Source organism: Heteronotia binoei, chromosome 7 (genome assembly GCF_032191835.1).
Source record: "Heteronotia binoei isolate CCM8104 ecotype False Entrance Well chromosome 7, APGP_CSIRO_Hbin_v1, whole genome shotgun sequence".
NCBI classification, from domain to species: Eukaryota; Metazoa; Chordata; class Lepidosauria; order Squamata; family Gekkonidae; genus Heteronotia; species Heteronotia binoei.
The window spans coordinates 118845699-118858063 of record NC_083229.1 but is presented as its reverse complement, the minus strand read 5'-3'; the positions used below and the strand labels follow the sequence as shown (position 1 = coordinate 118858063).

General features: G+C 45.3%; 1 protein-coding gene across 1 annotated transcript in view; it reads left to right on the top strand.

Annotated features, from left to right (window-relative positions):
- RELCH (RAB11 binding and LisH domain, coiled-coil and HEAT repeat containing) overlaps positions 1-12365 on the top strand; it is a 79284-nt gene that overhangs the window by 54430 nt on the left and 12489 nt on the right. Inside the window, exons 21-27 of the mRNA XM_060244279.1 lie at positions 801-907; positions 1330-1429; positions 6492-6574; positions 7505-7568; positions 9593-9731; positions 10061-10177; positions 12167-12255. Coding sequence (XP_060100262.1) covers positions 801-907; positions 1330-1429; positions 6492-6574; positions 7505-7568; positions 9593-9731; positions 10061-10177; positions 12167-12255 — 699 coding nt within the window. The remainder of the gene's footprint in view (positions 1-800; positions 908-1329; positions 1430-6491; positions 6575-7504; positions 7569-9592; positions 9732-10060; positions 10178-12166; positions 12256-12365) is intronic.

The window sequence follows — 12365 nt, the reverse complement described above, 5'->3', positions numbered from 1 at the left end:
CTCAGAGATCAACAGTCTTCCATTAGGGGTTACCCTTTGTCAGATTCAAAATGTCTCTGTGCTAGAGAGCCAGTTTGGTGTAGTGGTTAAGTGTGCAGACTCTTATCTGGGAGAACCGGGTTTGATTCCCCACTCCTCCACTTGCACCTGCTGGCATGGCCTTGGGTCAGCCATAGCTCTCTTATCTGGGAGAACCGGGTTTGATTCCCCACTCCTCCACTTGCACCTGCTGGCATGGCCTTGGGTCAGCCATAGCTCTCTTATCTGGGAGAACCAGGTTTGATTCCCCACTCCTCCACTTGCACCTGCTAGCATGGCCTTGGGTCAGCCATAGCCCTGGCAGAGGTTGTCCTTGAAAGGGCAGCTGCTATGAGAGCCCTCTCCAGCCCCACCCACCTCACAGGGTGTCTGTTGTGGGGGAGGAATGTAAAGGAGATTGTGAGCCGCTCTGAGACTCTTTGGAGTGGAGGGCGGGATATAAATCCAATATCTTCTTCTTCTTAGCTAAGATTATAGCAGGCATGGTCTGCTCAGCATGTGAACTGCTTCCCTTGTGGGGGAGGGAATAGAGGGAACATGGCCAGTTGGTCTGAGGGGGTCTTAAGAGTGAGCAACCAGATTGCTAAAAGCGGCCACTGGAGAGTGAAGCAGCCAAGAGGCTGAGGCAGAGACATAACATCTGCATCCCCCCAAAAAAATGTTAATCTCCTCTTGAGGGCTTTGGGACTAGAAGGGTCTTTTCGACAACTCCCAGCAGTTTAGGAAAGTGAAACTGAAACATCTCGAAACCTCCTTTTCAGGAAGAAGACCGCAAGCTGTTAGTTGGATTTTTGGAAGATGTGATGACGATGCTCTCATTATCACACGCTCCTCTCGATAGCCTGAAGGCATCTTTTGTCGAACTGGGGTACAGTACATTTTTGGTTTTTTAAAATCACGTTAATATAACACCTAGCTTTACATGCAGGTTCAGCCATAAGCGTTTAGCATCCTGTGTCTCTAGGAATCTGTCCCTAAACATTTTCAGTTGAGTCTCTAATGGTGGCTTTGTGATGTCCACAGGGCCTTTTTTTTGTAGAAAAAGTTCAGCTCATTTGAATATTAGGCCACACGCCCTGATACAACCATTGTTTTGCGCAGGGCTTTTTGTACGGAAAAAAAATCCCAGCAGAAACTCATTTGAATATTAGGCCACGCCCCCTGACACCAAGCACAGCCAACATGACACCACCTATATTTTCAGGGGGTGAGTCCAGGAGCTGGGGAAAATGGGTGGAATCGTTTCAGCGCAAACGTCTGTTCACAGATCTGTCTTCTGTGTTCTTGCAGTGCAAACCCAGCATACCATGAGTTGCTGCTAACGGTATTGTGGTATGGCGTTGTCCATACTTCAGCACTCGTTCGATGTACAGCTGCTAGGATGTTTGAGGTGAGTGCTTGTCAGTCTCATCCTTATTACTGCATGAAGATGCTTTGTTGCTGGGGAATCTGGCATCTTAGCAAGCTGGGGGGCATATCTAGCCCCTCAAAGGGCTCTTCAGCTGTCTCCTATGGCTGTCACTGCCCCCACCCTCCCATAAGGGTGGCGCTGTAGGAGAGGGAAGCAGCAGGGGTGGAATTCTAGCAGGAGCTCCTTTGCATATTAGGCCACACACCCCTGATGTAGCCAATCCTCCAAGAGCTTACAAGGCTCTTTTTTGTAAGCTTTTGGACTATTGGCTTCATCAGGGGTGTGTGGCCTAATATGGAAAGGAGCTCCTGCTAGAATTCCACCCCTGGGAAGCAGTAAGCAGTGGTGGGGTGGGGTGCCCAAAGTTGGAGGACTCTGAGGAGCATCCTCATCTTCCATGGGACTGTCAGATGCGGCAAAGAGGCAGCACAGGACCTGCAGGCATTGTGGCTCTGTGCCACTCCCCTGTGCAAAGTCTCAGTGAACGCACAAAAGACTCCCTTGGTCATATTTCTGGTTACATCAGCCGTTGTTTGGCTTGAGAGCCAGTTCGGTATAGTGTTAAGAGCACAGATTCTAAGCTGGGAGAACCGGGTTTTATTCTACATTCCTCCCCATGCAGCTGCTGGGTGACCTTGGGTCATTCACAGTTCTCTCAGAGCTGTTCTTTCAATAGCAGCTCTCTCAGCCCCAACTACCTCATAGAGTGTCTGTTGTGGTTAGAGGAAGGGAAAGGAGATTGCAAGCCGCTCTGAGACTCCAAGGGAAGGGCAGGGTATAAATCCAATCTCCTCTTCTTTTTCCTTCTCCTCTTGAATTGATGTCCAGGCTTTTATAAGGTCTTGATATATGCAGATTCTGATATGTTTTAATGTTGCATCGTATCATTTGAAATGGCTTGTAACCGGTTGTGCACTGTGGGATGGAGCAGAATGTTTACACTGTGTATAGTTTGGGTTTGAAAGGGGTTATATGTTTTCCAGCACTCATTGATTTTCTTTTGAACATCGCTGGCTTGCATCTACTCGCAAGATGTCTTCGTGGTAACTGGGCACCCTTAAGATCTCTTTTTAAAACCTCCTTTTCTGACATGAACATTCAATCGGCACACTGCTTGCTTAAAAATCATCATTGCCTCTGAGATAATCATTTCTGTGCTGCGTTCAGTGTACAAACCGGTTGTCTTCTATAAACAGTTTGCAAAATAATAAGCTGAACGTTCATACTGCTTAACAGTGGTGGAATGGTCCCAGTAATGAAATCTGAGACTGCTTCTCTTCTGATTCTTAAAGGGGAAAAAACCCTAAAACCTAACGTAGGAAGTGATTGAGATCTGCCCTCTGTTGGCCATTCCTGGCCCATCCACTCCATCGCTACAACCACCAGCAGAGTTGCTAGGCAGTTTTTGTGTCAGAAAATACTGTAAGAGTCTTCTACTGGTAGGGAGGCCTCCCAGTGATTCTCTTTGCAGCCTCGGGCACAAGCAGGAGGAATTTAGGGGGAGGAAAGGTAATGCCTGCATGCCAGACCCCACCCATCAATTACTCACGGAGGTTGCTGGCTGCAGCCTAGGGATCTCCCAGAATAAGGACCTTTTTTGTAGCAGGAACTCCTTTGCATATTAGACCACACCCCTTTGATGTAGCCAATCCTCCAAGAACTTACAGTAAAGATAAAGGTAGTCCCCTGTGCAAGCACAAGTTGTTTCCGACTCTGGGGTGACGTTACTTTCACAAAGTTTTCAGACTTTTTACGGGGTGGTTTGACATTGCCTTCCCCAGTCATCTACACTTTTCCCCCAGCAAGCTGGATACTCATTTGACCGACCTCAGAAGGATGGAAGGCTAAGTCAGCTTCAAGCGGGTACCTGAACCAGCTTTCGCTGGGATGGAACTCAGGTGTGAGCAGAGGGCTCCGGCTGCAGTACTGCAGCTTTACCTCTCTGCGCCACGGGGCTCTTAAAACCTACAGTAGGGAAGAGTAAGAAGAGCTCCGTAAGCTCTTGGAGGATTTGGCTACATCGGGGTGGGGGCCTAATATGCAAAGGAGTGCCTGCTACAAAAAAAAACCCGCCCTGCCCAGAATTACAGCTCCTCACCAGGCTACAGTGATCTGTTCCTGTGGAGAAAATGGATGCTTTGGAGGGTGGACTCTTGGGCATTGTACCCCACCTGCCCTTCCCAGTCTCCATCCCCAAATCTCCAGGAGCTTCCCAACCTGGATCAGGCAACCCTACCCCCCCCCCCTTCCCGTGCTGATGGCAGTGGAAACCTGGCACTCTTGCTGTGGCCTGGCAACCCTGTATATCGGGCACAGTTGCATTTTGGGGTTTTAGTGTTCTTTACAGCCTTGTAGGGGACAAAACGGTATAAATTCAGTAGTCTTAAACATTATCACATAGGAATGCTCTGAGGAGCGCTCTCTTCATCTAATTTTTTTTTTTAATTATAAAAGCAGTATTGGAGTCAAAGGGTTGTCTGGTAAACAAGTTACGTATGCTGAAGGGGCTTTCCGGCAGCTTTTCTTCTCTTTCCCCTACCCCCTTTAAATTTTACGGCAAATAAGTTTAAAGCCAGGTTGGGACACGGCATATTTAACAGATTTGGGAGAATGGTGGGCTTTGCACTCAAGACTTTGACCCAAATAAAGTAGCTCTTCCGATCCTGATTGAGTAATCCCACTTCCCATTTCCAGTGCCCCATCCATTGCTACTTCCACAACACTGTTTGGTTTTTAGCCAACCCACAATGCAGGTGTTTATTTCACTCAGAACTAGAAGGAATTGATTTCAGATTTTTTTTTAAAAAAAGCAATACATCCTACTTACTTACGCATCATTGTAGTATAGATTTTCTTCTCAAACTTAAAATTCATTATCTGAGGATTGTGGTAAACCCAGCATTCAGTCAAGGGTTTCCTGTTATAGTTAAATTAACCCTTTCTTCTCTACAAATGAAAAGTATTAATGCTTCTAATAGGCCATCTTGAAACACTTTAATTGGTTGTGAGTGGTTTCTCAAATTTAAATTTATCAGGCCTCTTCTTCTTCTACAACTTCTTCATCTTTTGTAAATTGTCCTGGATTCTCATGGGTGCTTTCTAGAGCTAGACTGAAGCTCTTTCTGCTGTCTCAAATAAGGAATGCAAGAAAATGGCTATCAAATCAGTCTGTGTCCTTCACGACTTACTTTCTAGCTTTTAATTTTTATGTTTCTTATATATCATAAGGAAATTAAACTTATTTTTAATCCTAATATATATGCTTACAAATTAGTGGAAGGCCAGGAAGTGGCTGGAAGCTTTGCTAAACGTAACTTGCTGTATTTTTTTCTTGGCTTTCCCTTTTCTCTCTTTTGTATTAACCACTTACAACTGCATTAACTAGTCTCTCTTCTCCATTGACACCATCGTGGTGCTGGTTTGAACATGACTGCTGTCCTGTCTAGTGGATTTTACGGCATCAACTTAAAAGAGGAATGGACTGAGAGTAGGTCCCTGATAACTTGTTGGTTGCTCGAATTCTGTCAAAGAATTCCGGTCTGATCCACCAAGAAGGTTCTTAATTGATCTTGAGTAGACGTTGCTGGTTAACATAAGCTAGATATGCCTTGAACAGTTAAAAGATACACTGCCATTTGCATTAAAAACATATTTTGATAGTTCAAACAAAATTAGGCCATTTAACACTTAAAAAGGTAGCCCCCTGTGCAAGCACCAGTTGTTTCCAACTCTAGGGTGACGTCGCATCACGACATCTTAACGGGGTGGTTTGCCGTTGCCTTCCCCAGTCATCTAGACTTTCCTCCCAGCAAGCTGGGTACTCATTTTACTGACCTCGGAAGGATGGAAGGCTGAGTCAACCTCGGGCCGGCTACCTGAACCAGCTTCGGAATTCATAACACCTTGTTAGACCTGTAGTATCTTGGAAGGGAGTTTTGTAAAGTTCAGAATGCAAAGATATTGTTCTCAAGTAAGTCCCATTGTAATAAATGGCAGACCTCGCAAGAGCTCATCTTAACCTTGCCCTCCCTCTGAAAAGCGTTGATTCTGTTTTGACATTGATTTCTCTAGAGCCACAGATCCTCGACCTTTTTGAGCCTGCAGGCACCACTGGAATTCTGGCTGCCACAGGACATGGAGCCAGCCACGGAATGGCTGCTGGAGCTTCCCTTCGGCCACGCAGGGAGGGTCCTTGTCCCCAATGGTGGCAGCTGCCGCCGAAGCAATATTTTTAAAATGCAGGCAAGTCTCCAGTGGCCAATCCCAGAGCCTTGCTGGGGAAAGCCCCACCTGGCCCCACCCACTTTCTAAACACTCAACGGGCACCAGGAAGGGTGTTGATGGGCGCCATGGTGCCCATGGGCACCTTGCTGGGTGCCGCTGCTCTAGATCATAGCCTATGTTTTTAAAAAATCCACTGTGTAGTACCTGACCATTCTGGTGTCCCTCTTGGGATCCATTCAGGAAATGCCCTCTCCATCACCCCAGTCAGGGCTTTTTTTTGTAGCAGGAACTCCTTTGCACATTAGGCTACACCCCTGGATGTAAGCAATCCTCCTGGAGCTTACAGTAGGCCCAGTAATAAGAGCCCTGTAAGCTCTTGGAGGATTGGCTACATCAGGGGTGTGTGGCTTAATATGCAAAGGAGTTCCTGCTACAAAAAAAAGCACTGACCCCTGTTCCGAATTTACAAGCCCCTGCAAAGCATTCAACAATAGCCCCGGAGTCGAGTTGTCTTTTCTCCTTAACTATCTCAAATCACAATACTGATCTGTGGAACGCGATCAGGTTTTTTCAGGTAAACTTCGCAGCTTGTCTAGCGTGGGCCGTCTGCTTCAGCCACTTTGCACCTCCATTGTTGCCTTCTGCATATTTATTATTAAAAAGCACTCCTTTTTTTTTAGTGTGTAGTGGTATTTTGCTTTCTAATTTTGGTTTGCTTCTTGTGTTTTCCCTCCTCTTGGTCGTGCTCCTTCCTCTCCTGACTGTGCTCGCTCTTTCCGTGCGTCTCCTGTGATGCCCCTCTGCTCTGCCCACTCAGCTGTTGGTGAAGGGGGTCCATGAGACGCTGGTGGCTCAGAGAGTCGTTCCCGCTCTCATTACTCTTTCCAGTGACCCTGAAATGTAAGTTTCCTGACTGTCTTATACTTCCAGCATCCCTCTTTACGATCTGTCGAGAAACAAACCACCAGGATGACGGGGGGGGGGGGGGGGGAGGGTTTGGTACTCGAATAATGGCAAACGCTGTAATGTGCATACTATTTTAAAGAAAGGAAGAGAAAACTTAAGGCACGGTTAAATAAAATTTCACTAGCTTCATTTGGAAATTCACTAGCCCCTTTGAAATTTCACTAGCCACCTTGAAATTTCACTAGCTCCTTTGAAATTTTGCTAGCCACCTTGAAATTTGAAAAAAGTGACTTTGAAATTTTTTTTAAAAGCAACTTTGGCTGTTGTCTCCAAAGTGGATCGCTGCTGTCATGATTCCCACGCCTGAGCACGTGCAGAAAAGCTGCCTCTCTGGTGTTTTGTTTCTCCCAAGTCGTAGAGGGACGCTGACGTCGCTAATGTGTTATTGCCAGTGAATGCTGAAGCGTCCAAAGAAGCCCTTAACGATGTGCATTGCCTAGTGGGGGTGCCCAAACTCAGGCCAGGGAGGCTGCCTGCCCATCCTCAGTCACAGCTAACTTAGTTTCTCCTTCCCGTTTAAAACCATATTTATTGCATGTTGACTGGTTTACAGCTGACTCTCCGAGGCATGCGGGAAGCCTTAATTGACAAGCGGGTTGCTCCGGCCCTTGTTACCTTGTCCAGTGATCCTGAATTGTGAGTTTCTGACTGTGACTTTGAGTTAAGCCTGTCTGTCTGTCTCTTTCCCCCCTTCCACCCCCACCCCCCGCTTTTTTTTTGAGCAGTTTACCTGGTCTTTTGTCATTGCTAGAAACTAATTTATCTTAAAATGCAAACTATGAAATTGGATCATTTTTCTGTTTGGGCAAAAACAAATAACGTTAAAGGCTGAAGAATATTGTTTTTGTTTTTCTCTTTTCCTAGCTCTGTAAGAATAGCAACAATTCCTGCGTTTGGAACCATCATGGAAACTGTCACTCAGAGAGAGGTAGGGGGGGGATCGCTTGTTGCAGCAGGATCAAAACGGCTGTTCAGCTCTATAAGCCGTTCCACCCCACTCCCAGTTAGCAGACGGTTAACATTGTCAGTTTAATTTTTCTTAAGCACTCCCCGTTGGGAGCAAACTTTACTTGGAACGTAGCTGAATAACAAACCTGGAAATGGATAAAGAACACACACACACACCCCGGTGATTTAAATATCTGCCTTGGCCATGGATGTGCAGCGTTAGCATGCTCAGCACACTTGTGGCTTTGGCAGGTGGGCTATTGGAGGGCTGATGTTCTCCGTCGGCCCCGTGGAATCAACCTGCTCGCCAGGATGGAGGCAAGTCCCAGGCCACAACCGGTCCCTCACTAAGCGTTCTAGGGTTTCAGTCCCGAGTCAGGTGGCAAAGTTCCAAAAGCTTAAACAAGACATGTGACTGGTAGCAGACAAGTTGATGCCAGACTGGCTGCCGCCTCCTAGAGGGTTTGAACTGGGGAGGCCTGGGTTTGAATCCCCACACAGACCCTTGGGGAAAGTTTGGATCTGCTCAACTCTTGTGCACATGGGTGTGTTTTCCCCCCTCTTAGAAAAATGGGTTTGTTGTGGGATATATGAAGATGACAAAAACTGAGCCACAGTCACCAGGGCTTACAGTTGCCATGGGAGATGTAAGCAGCCAGCCTGCCAGCTGGTCTTTCACTCAGCTCCATTGATAGGTCCTGCTACGCATTTTCATCACATAACAGATAGCTATTTATTAAGAGTTTTGGAGTACAAGAGGAGGGATTCTCCCAAGTCTGTTACAGTAAACATCTGGGAACAGCTGGAACATTATTTATACACTGCTCCGGTCTCATTGGGATCCCAGGCAACATAACATCACTGTCTCAAAGCACCACCCAGTGAAGTAGGATAGGCAGAGAGGAGTGATGGTCACTCATTGGGCTTGCCTAGCAGAGCTTGGATTCAAACCAGGGTCTTCCCAGACCCTAGCCCAGGGGTGGCCAAACTTGTTTAACATAAGAACCTCATAGAATAATACATGAGATGTTTTGAGAGCTGGAAGACGTGAACATCAGATGTTTGAGAGCCGGAAGGAAGGAAGATGGGGAGGGAGGAGAAAGAGGTGGAAGGAAAACAACTTTAAATGCATTCTTCAAGCTTCTACCTGGCTTGACTCGGATAAGTGATTTAAAGAGATACCTTTTTTCCAAACTGGCCAACGGGCTGGTGGAGGCTTTGAGACCCGCACGATCTGTGTGAAAGAGCCACATGTGGCTCCCAAGTCGCATTCTGGGCACCCCTGCCCTAGTCCCAACACTCTGACCACTGTAGTTTCAGACAGGCAGCTGTGTTGGTCTGGAGCGACAGAATAAAGTTTGACTCCAGCGGCACTTTGAAGACCAGCGAAGTTCAGCTCTAAGGTTTCATGTGCATGCCCACTTCTTCAGATAACATGAATGCCCGTGGAAGCTTATACCCAGAATTAAACGTCGTTGGGCTTTAAGGTGCTGCTGGATCCCAACCACTAGCCCGTGCTGGCTGAGTTTCCAACGGTGGCAGTTCTGCCGAGTGTGCATTTTTGTAATTTCGGCTTGTTCCTGATTTCTTAAAATAACATACTTGAGGAAACTTAACGAAGAACTTTGTTCTGACTCATACCAATCCCGAATAAGTAATAGTAGGGTGGTTTAGAATTCCTGGTTATACAGTTGATAAATTCGAGTTCCTCATTTTCTTATTGTTTGCCCTTTATACCAGAGAACAAGATGTGCCTTTTGAGAGCAGAGGAGAGAAACAGGAAATTTATTTAAAGGTGCAAAAATTAAATGCCACGGGGGAGGAAGGAGTGTCTGTTGAAAGGTTGCTTGCTTATGAAAGTATTCACTTACAAATGGCTTATTATTGTAAATCTAGAGGCAGTAGAAAAGTTGCTACTTTTTAGGTTTTCCCATCTGATAGAAGCTTTTAAGCTTCTTCTAATATATAACTCTTGCATATGTTTCTGCCCCATTTCTTCTTAAGCTATTAGAGAGAGTTAAAATGCAGTTGGCCTCTTTTCTGGAAGATCCCCAATACCAAGACCAACATTCCTTACACACGGAAATCATTAAAACTTTTGGAAGAGTTGGGCCAAATGCCGAGCCGAGGTTTCGAGATGAATGTAAGTTTTTTTGTGCAAAACCAAACCATCTCTTTCTTTGCTCCTGCATGTCCCCCCCCCCATCTGAATGATTGCTAGGGTTGCCAGCTCTGGGTTGGAAAATACCTGGAGACTTTGGGGGTGGAGCCTGTGGAGGGCGGGGTTTGAGGAGAGGCGGGACCTCAGGGCATGATGCCATAGAGTCCGCCCTCCAGAGCAGCCATTTTCTCCGGGGGAACTGACCTCGATTTCTGGAGATCAGTTGTAATAAAACCCTAATTGTTGCACCTCGTTCCTCCAAGCTCCTGTGAGTTGCTATGCATTTTATTTCAAACATTTTATTTTTCCAGTTGTCATTCCACATTTGCATAAACTTGCACTGGTTAATAACCAGCAGTCTACAGATTCGAAAAGACTGGACATCGCCACTCATCTCTTTGAAGCGTACAGTGCCCTCTCCTGTTGTTGTATCCTTTGTTCATTTCGAATTCCTTTTGGGAAGTATCCCGAAGTCACTTAACAATAGTCAAGCATCAGTTCTAAGCCCTTTGGAAGTTCTGCGCTAGAGAATCCAGTTATGTCCAAGTCTGTCTATATTTTATTGCTTATGATTTGTTCCAGAAGGAACTTCGGGTTTCGTTCTGATTACTTTTGATTTGGGTTCTAACTGCCGCCAGTAGAAGTGCATATTTTTGTTGTTCTCCCCACACACACACACACACACAGTAGTTCTGACTCCCCACTCCTGCAGTTTCTTGGGGCCACAAAAACCTTCCTGGAAATGAGTGGCCATGCAGAAGGGGGAGGAGTTGCAGAGGATAGGATGAAGGGTGCAAAATGACCTCTTTCTTTTCCATCAGTACAACTCTTCAGGCAGAAGAAACAGGAAGGGCAGTTTCATCCCTCCCCACTGTCCTTTCCCCCAAAAAACTGTGTAGTTAATAATCTGAGCTAATAATCTAATAATTCAGAGATCAATTTTCTAGGGGCCTGAAGGAATTGCAGGAAATCTGGTCACCTTTTGTTAGCATTTAATTGCCCCCCCCCACCTTTTTCCCCCCATTTGGGTGTATAGCTGAAATGATTGTTTACATAGTGTTCAGTGGAAGTTAAGAGCCTATGTTATAGTGTTTTAAGGCGTAAGACTAGGATCTGGAAGATCCAGGTTTGAATCCCAGTTCTGCCATGGAAGCTTGCTGGAGGGACCTTGGTCAAATCACACATTGTCAAACCTCATCTAGCTCATAGGATTGTTGGGAAGTTAAAATGTAGAAGAAAACCAGGTAGGCTGCTTTTGGTCTCTACTGAAGAGAAAGGCAGGGTATAAATGAAGTACTTACCTTGGGGAGTAGAAGGAGCTTTGCTGGATCCAAAATTCTGTCTCCTACTTTCTGGGTGTCTTTTCCAGAATACCACACAAATTCAGCAGTTGTTCCTCTGTCGCCACCCTGAGCCCATAAGGGGAGGATGGGATGCAAATCTAATTAAATAAATACATAAATAAATCTAAGCAGATACTTTTTTAGATAAAATAACAGCCTCCTGAACTCAACAAAATTTAGACCCTTATGAATCGACCTTTGTGGCCTTATGGTTTCCCATACTGCATTATTTAGCATCTCAGCAAGATTTCTCTAGCATGCTTGAAGCCGCTGATAATTATCTATTGGGGTTTTCTTGTTGTTTCTTTACGCGTTTTGGAAGGCAATTATTGTTTACTATTCCTTTTGTATTTTAGTTTTCTTAACGAACTCGAACTTACCAGTTGTTATGTGTGCATTATCTTACTGCGTTACCATTCTAGTATTTACCCATATTACTGAAATGATGTAGTTGTAATTTTTTGGAAAGGTTGTAACTTTTTTGTTTTTGGATTTCAGAGAAAATTTTCAAACTGGGAAAAAAATGTAGATGCTTAAGATAACTTATTTTATTGGGCCCCTCACCGGGCTTTTCATTTTAGCAGTAGATGAAAAAACAAAGCGCGTATGCTCAGGAGGTTTTTTGTAGCATATTTGGCCACACACACACCCCGCCCAATGTAGCCAATCCTCCTGGAGCTTACAGTAGGCCCTATAAAAAGAGCCCTGTAAGCTCTTGGAGGGTTGGCTACATAAGAGGGGTGTAGCCTAATATGCAAATGAGTTCTTGCTACAAAAAAAGCCCTGATTATGCTTGAGCATCTTGGTGAACGCAGGTCGGGGGGGGGGGTGGAAATCTGGACTCGTTGCTCTTTGCGAATCTCTAAAATTATGACAAATATATTATGTTTATCTGTTTCTTTTTTGTTTTGCCCCAGGAAATAATGCAATTTCCTTGAGAGAGTTAACTTTATGAGGGGGCTGCTGGATTTAAATAAGCCCGTGGTTTTCATGTAATGTCTTGTAATGTGATGTAGAACAAATGCGTTAAGAAGTCCGTTGTTCTTTGGGAGACCTTAACTTCTTGCCCGCCAGTCATTTCAGAGGATTTAATGGTCAGTCATTTTTTGCCTGGACTCAGGTGTTTACGAAATGACATGGAAACGCTCTCACCAGAACATGAAGTAAGTAACTGAGCGTGCTGTTTTCTGTTTGGATTTAAAATGCTAAAATAAATTAGATGTTTTGCCCCTGCCAACATTAAAACATAATATTTTAATCTGTAAAAGCACCA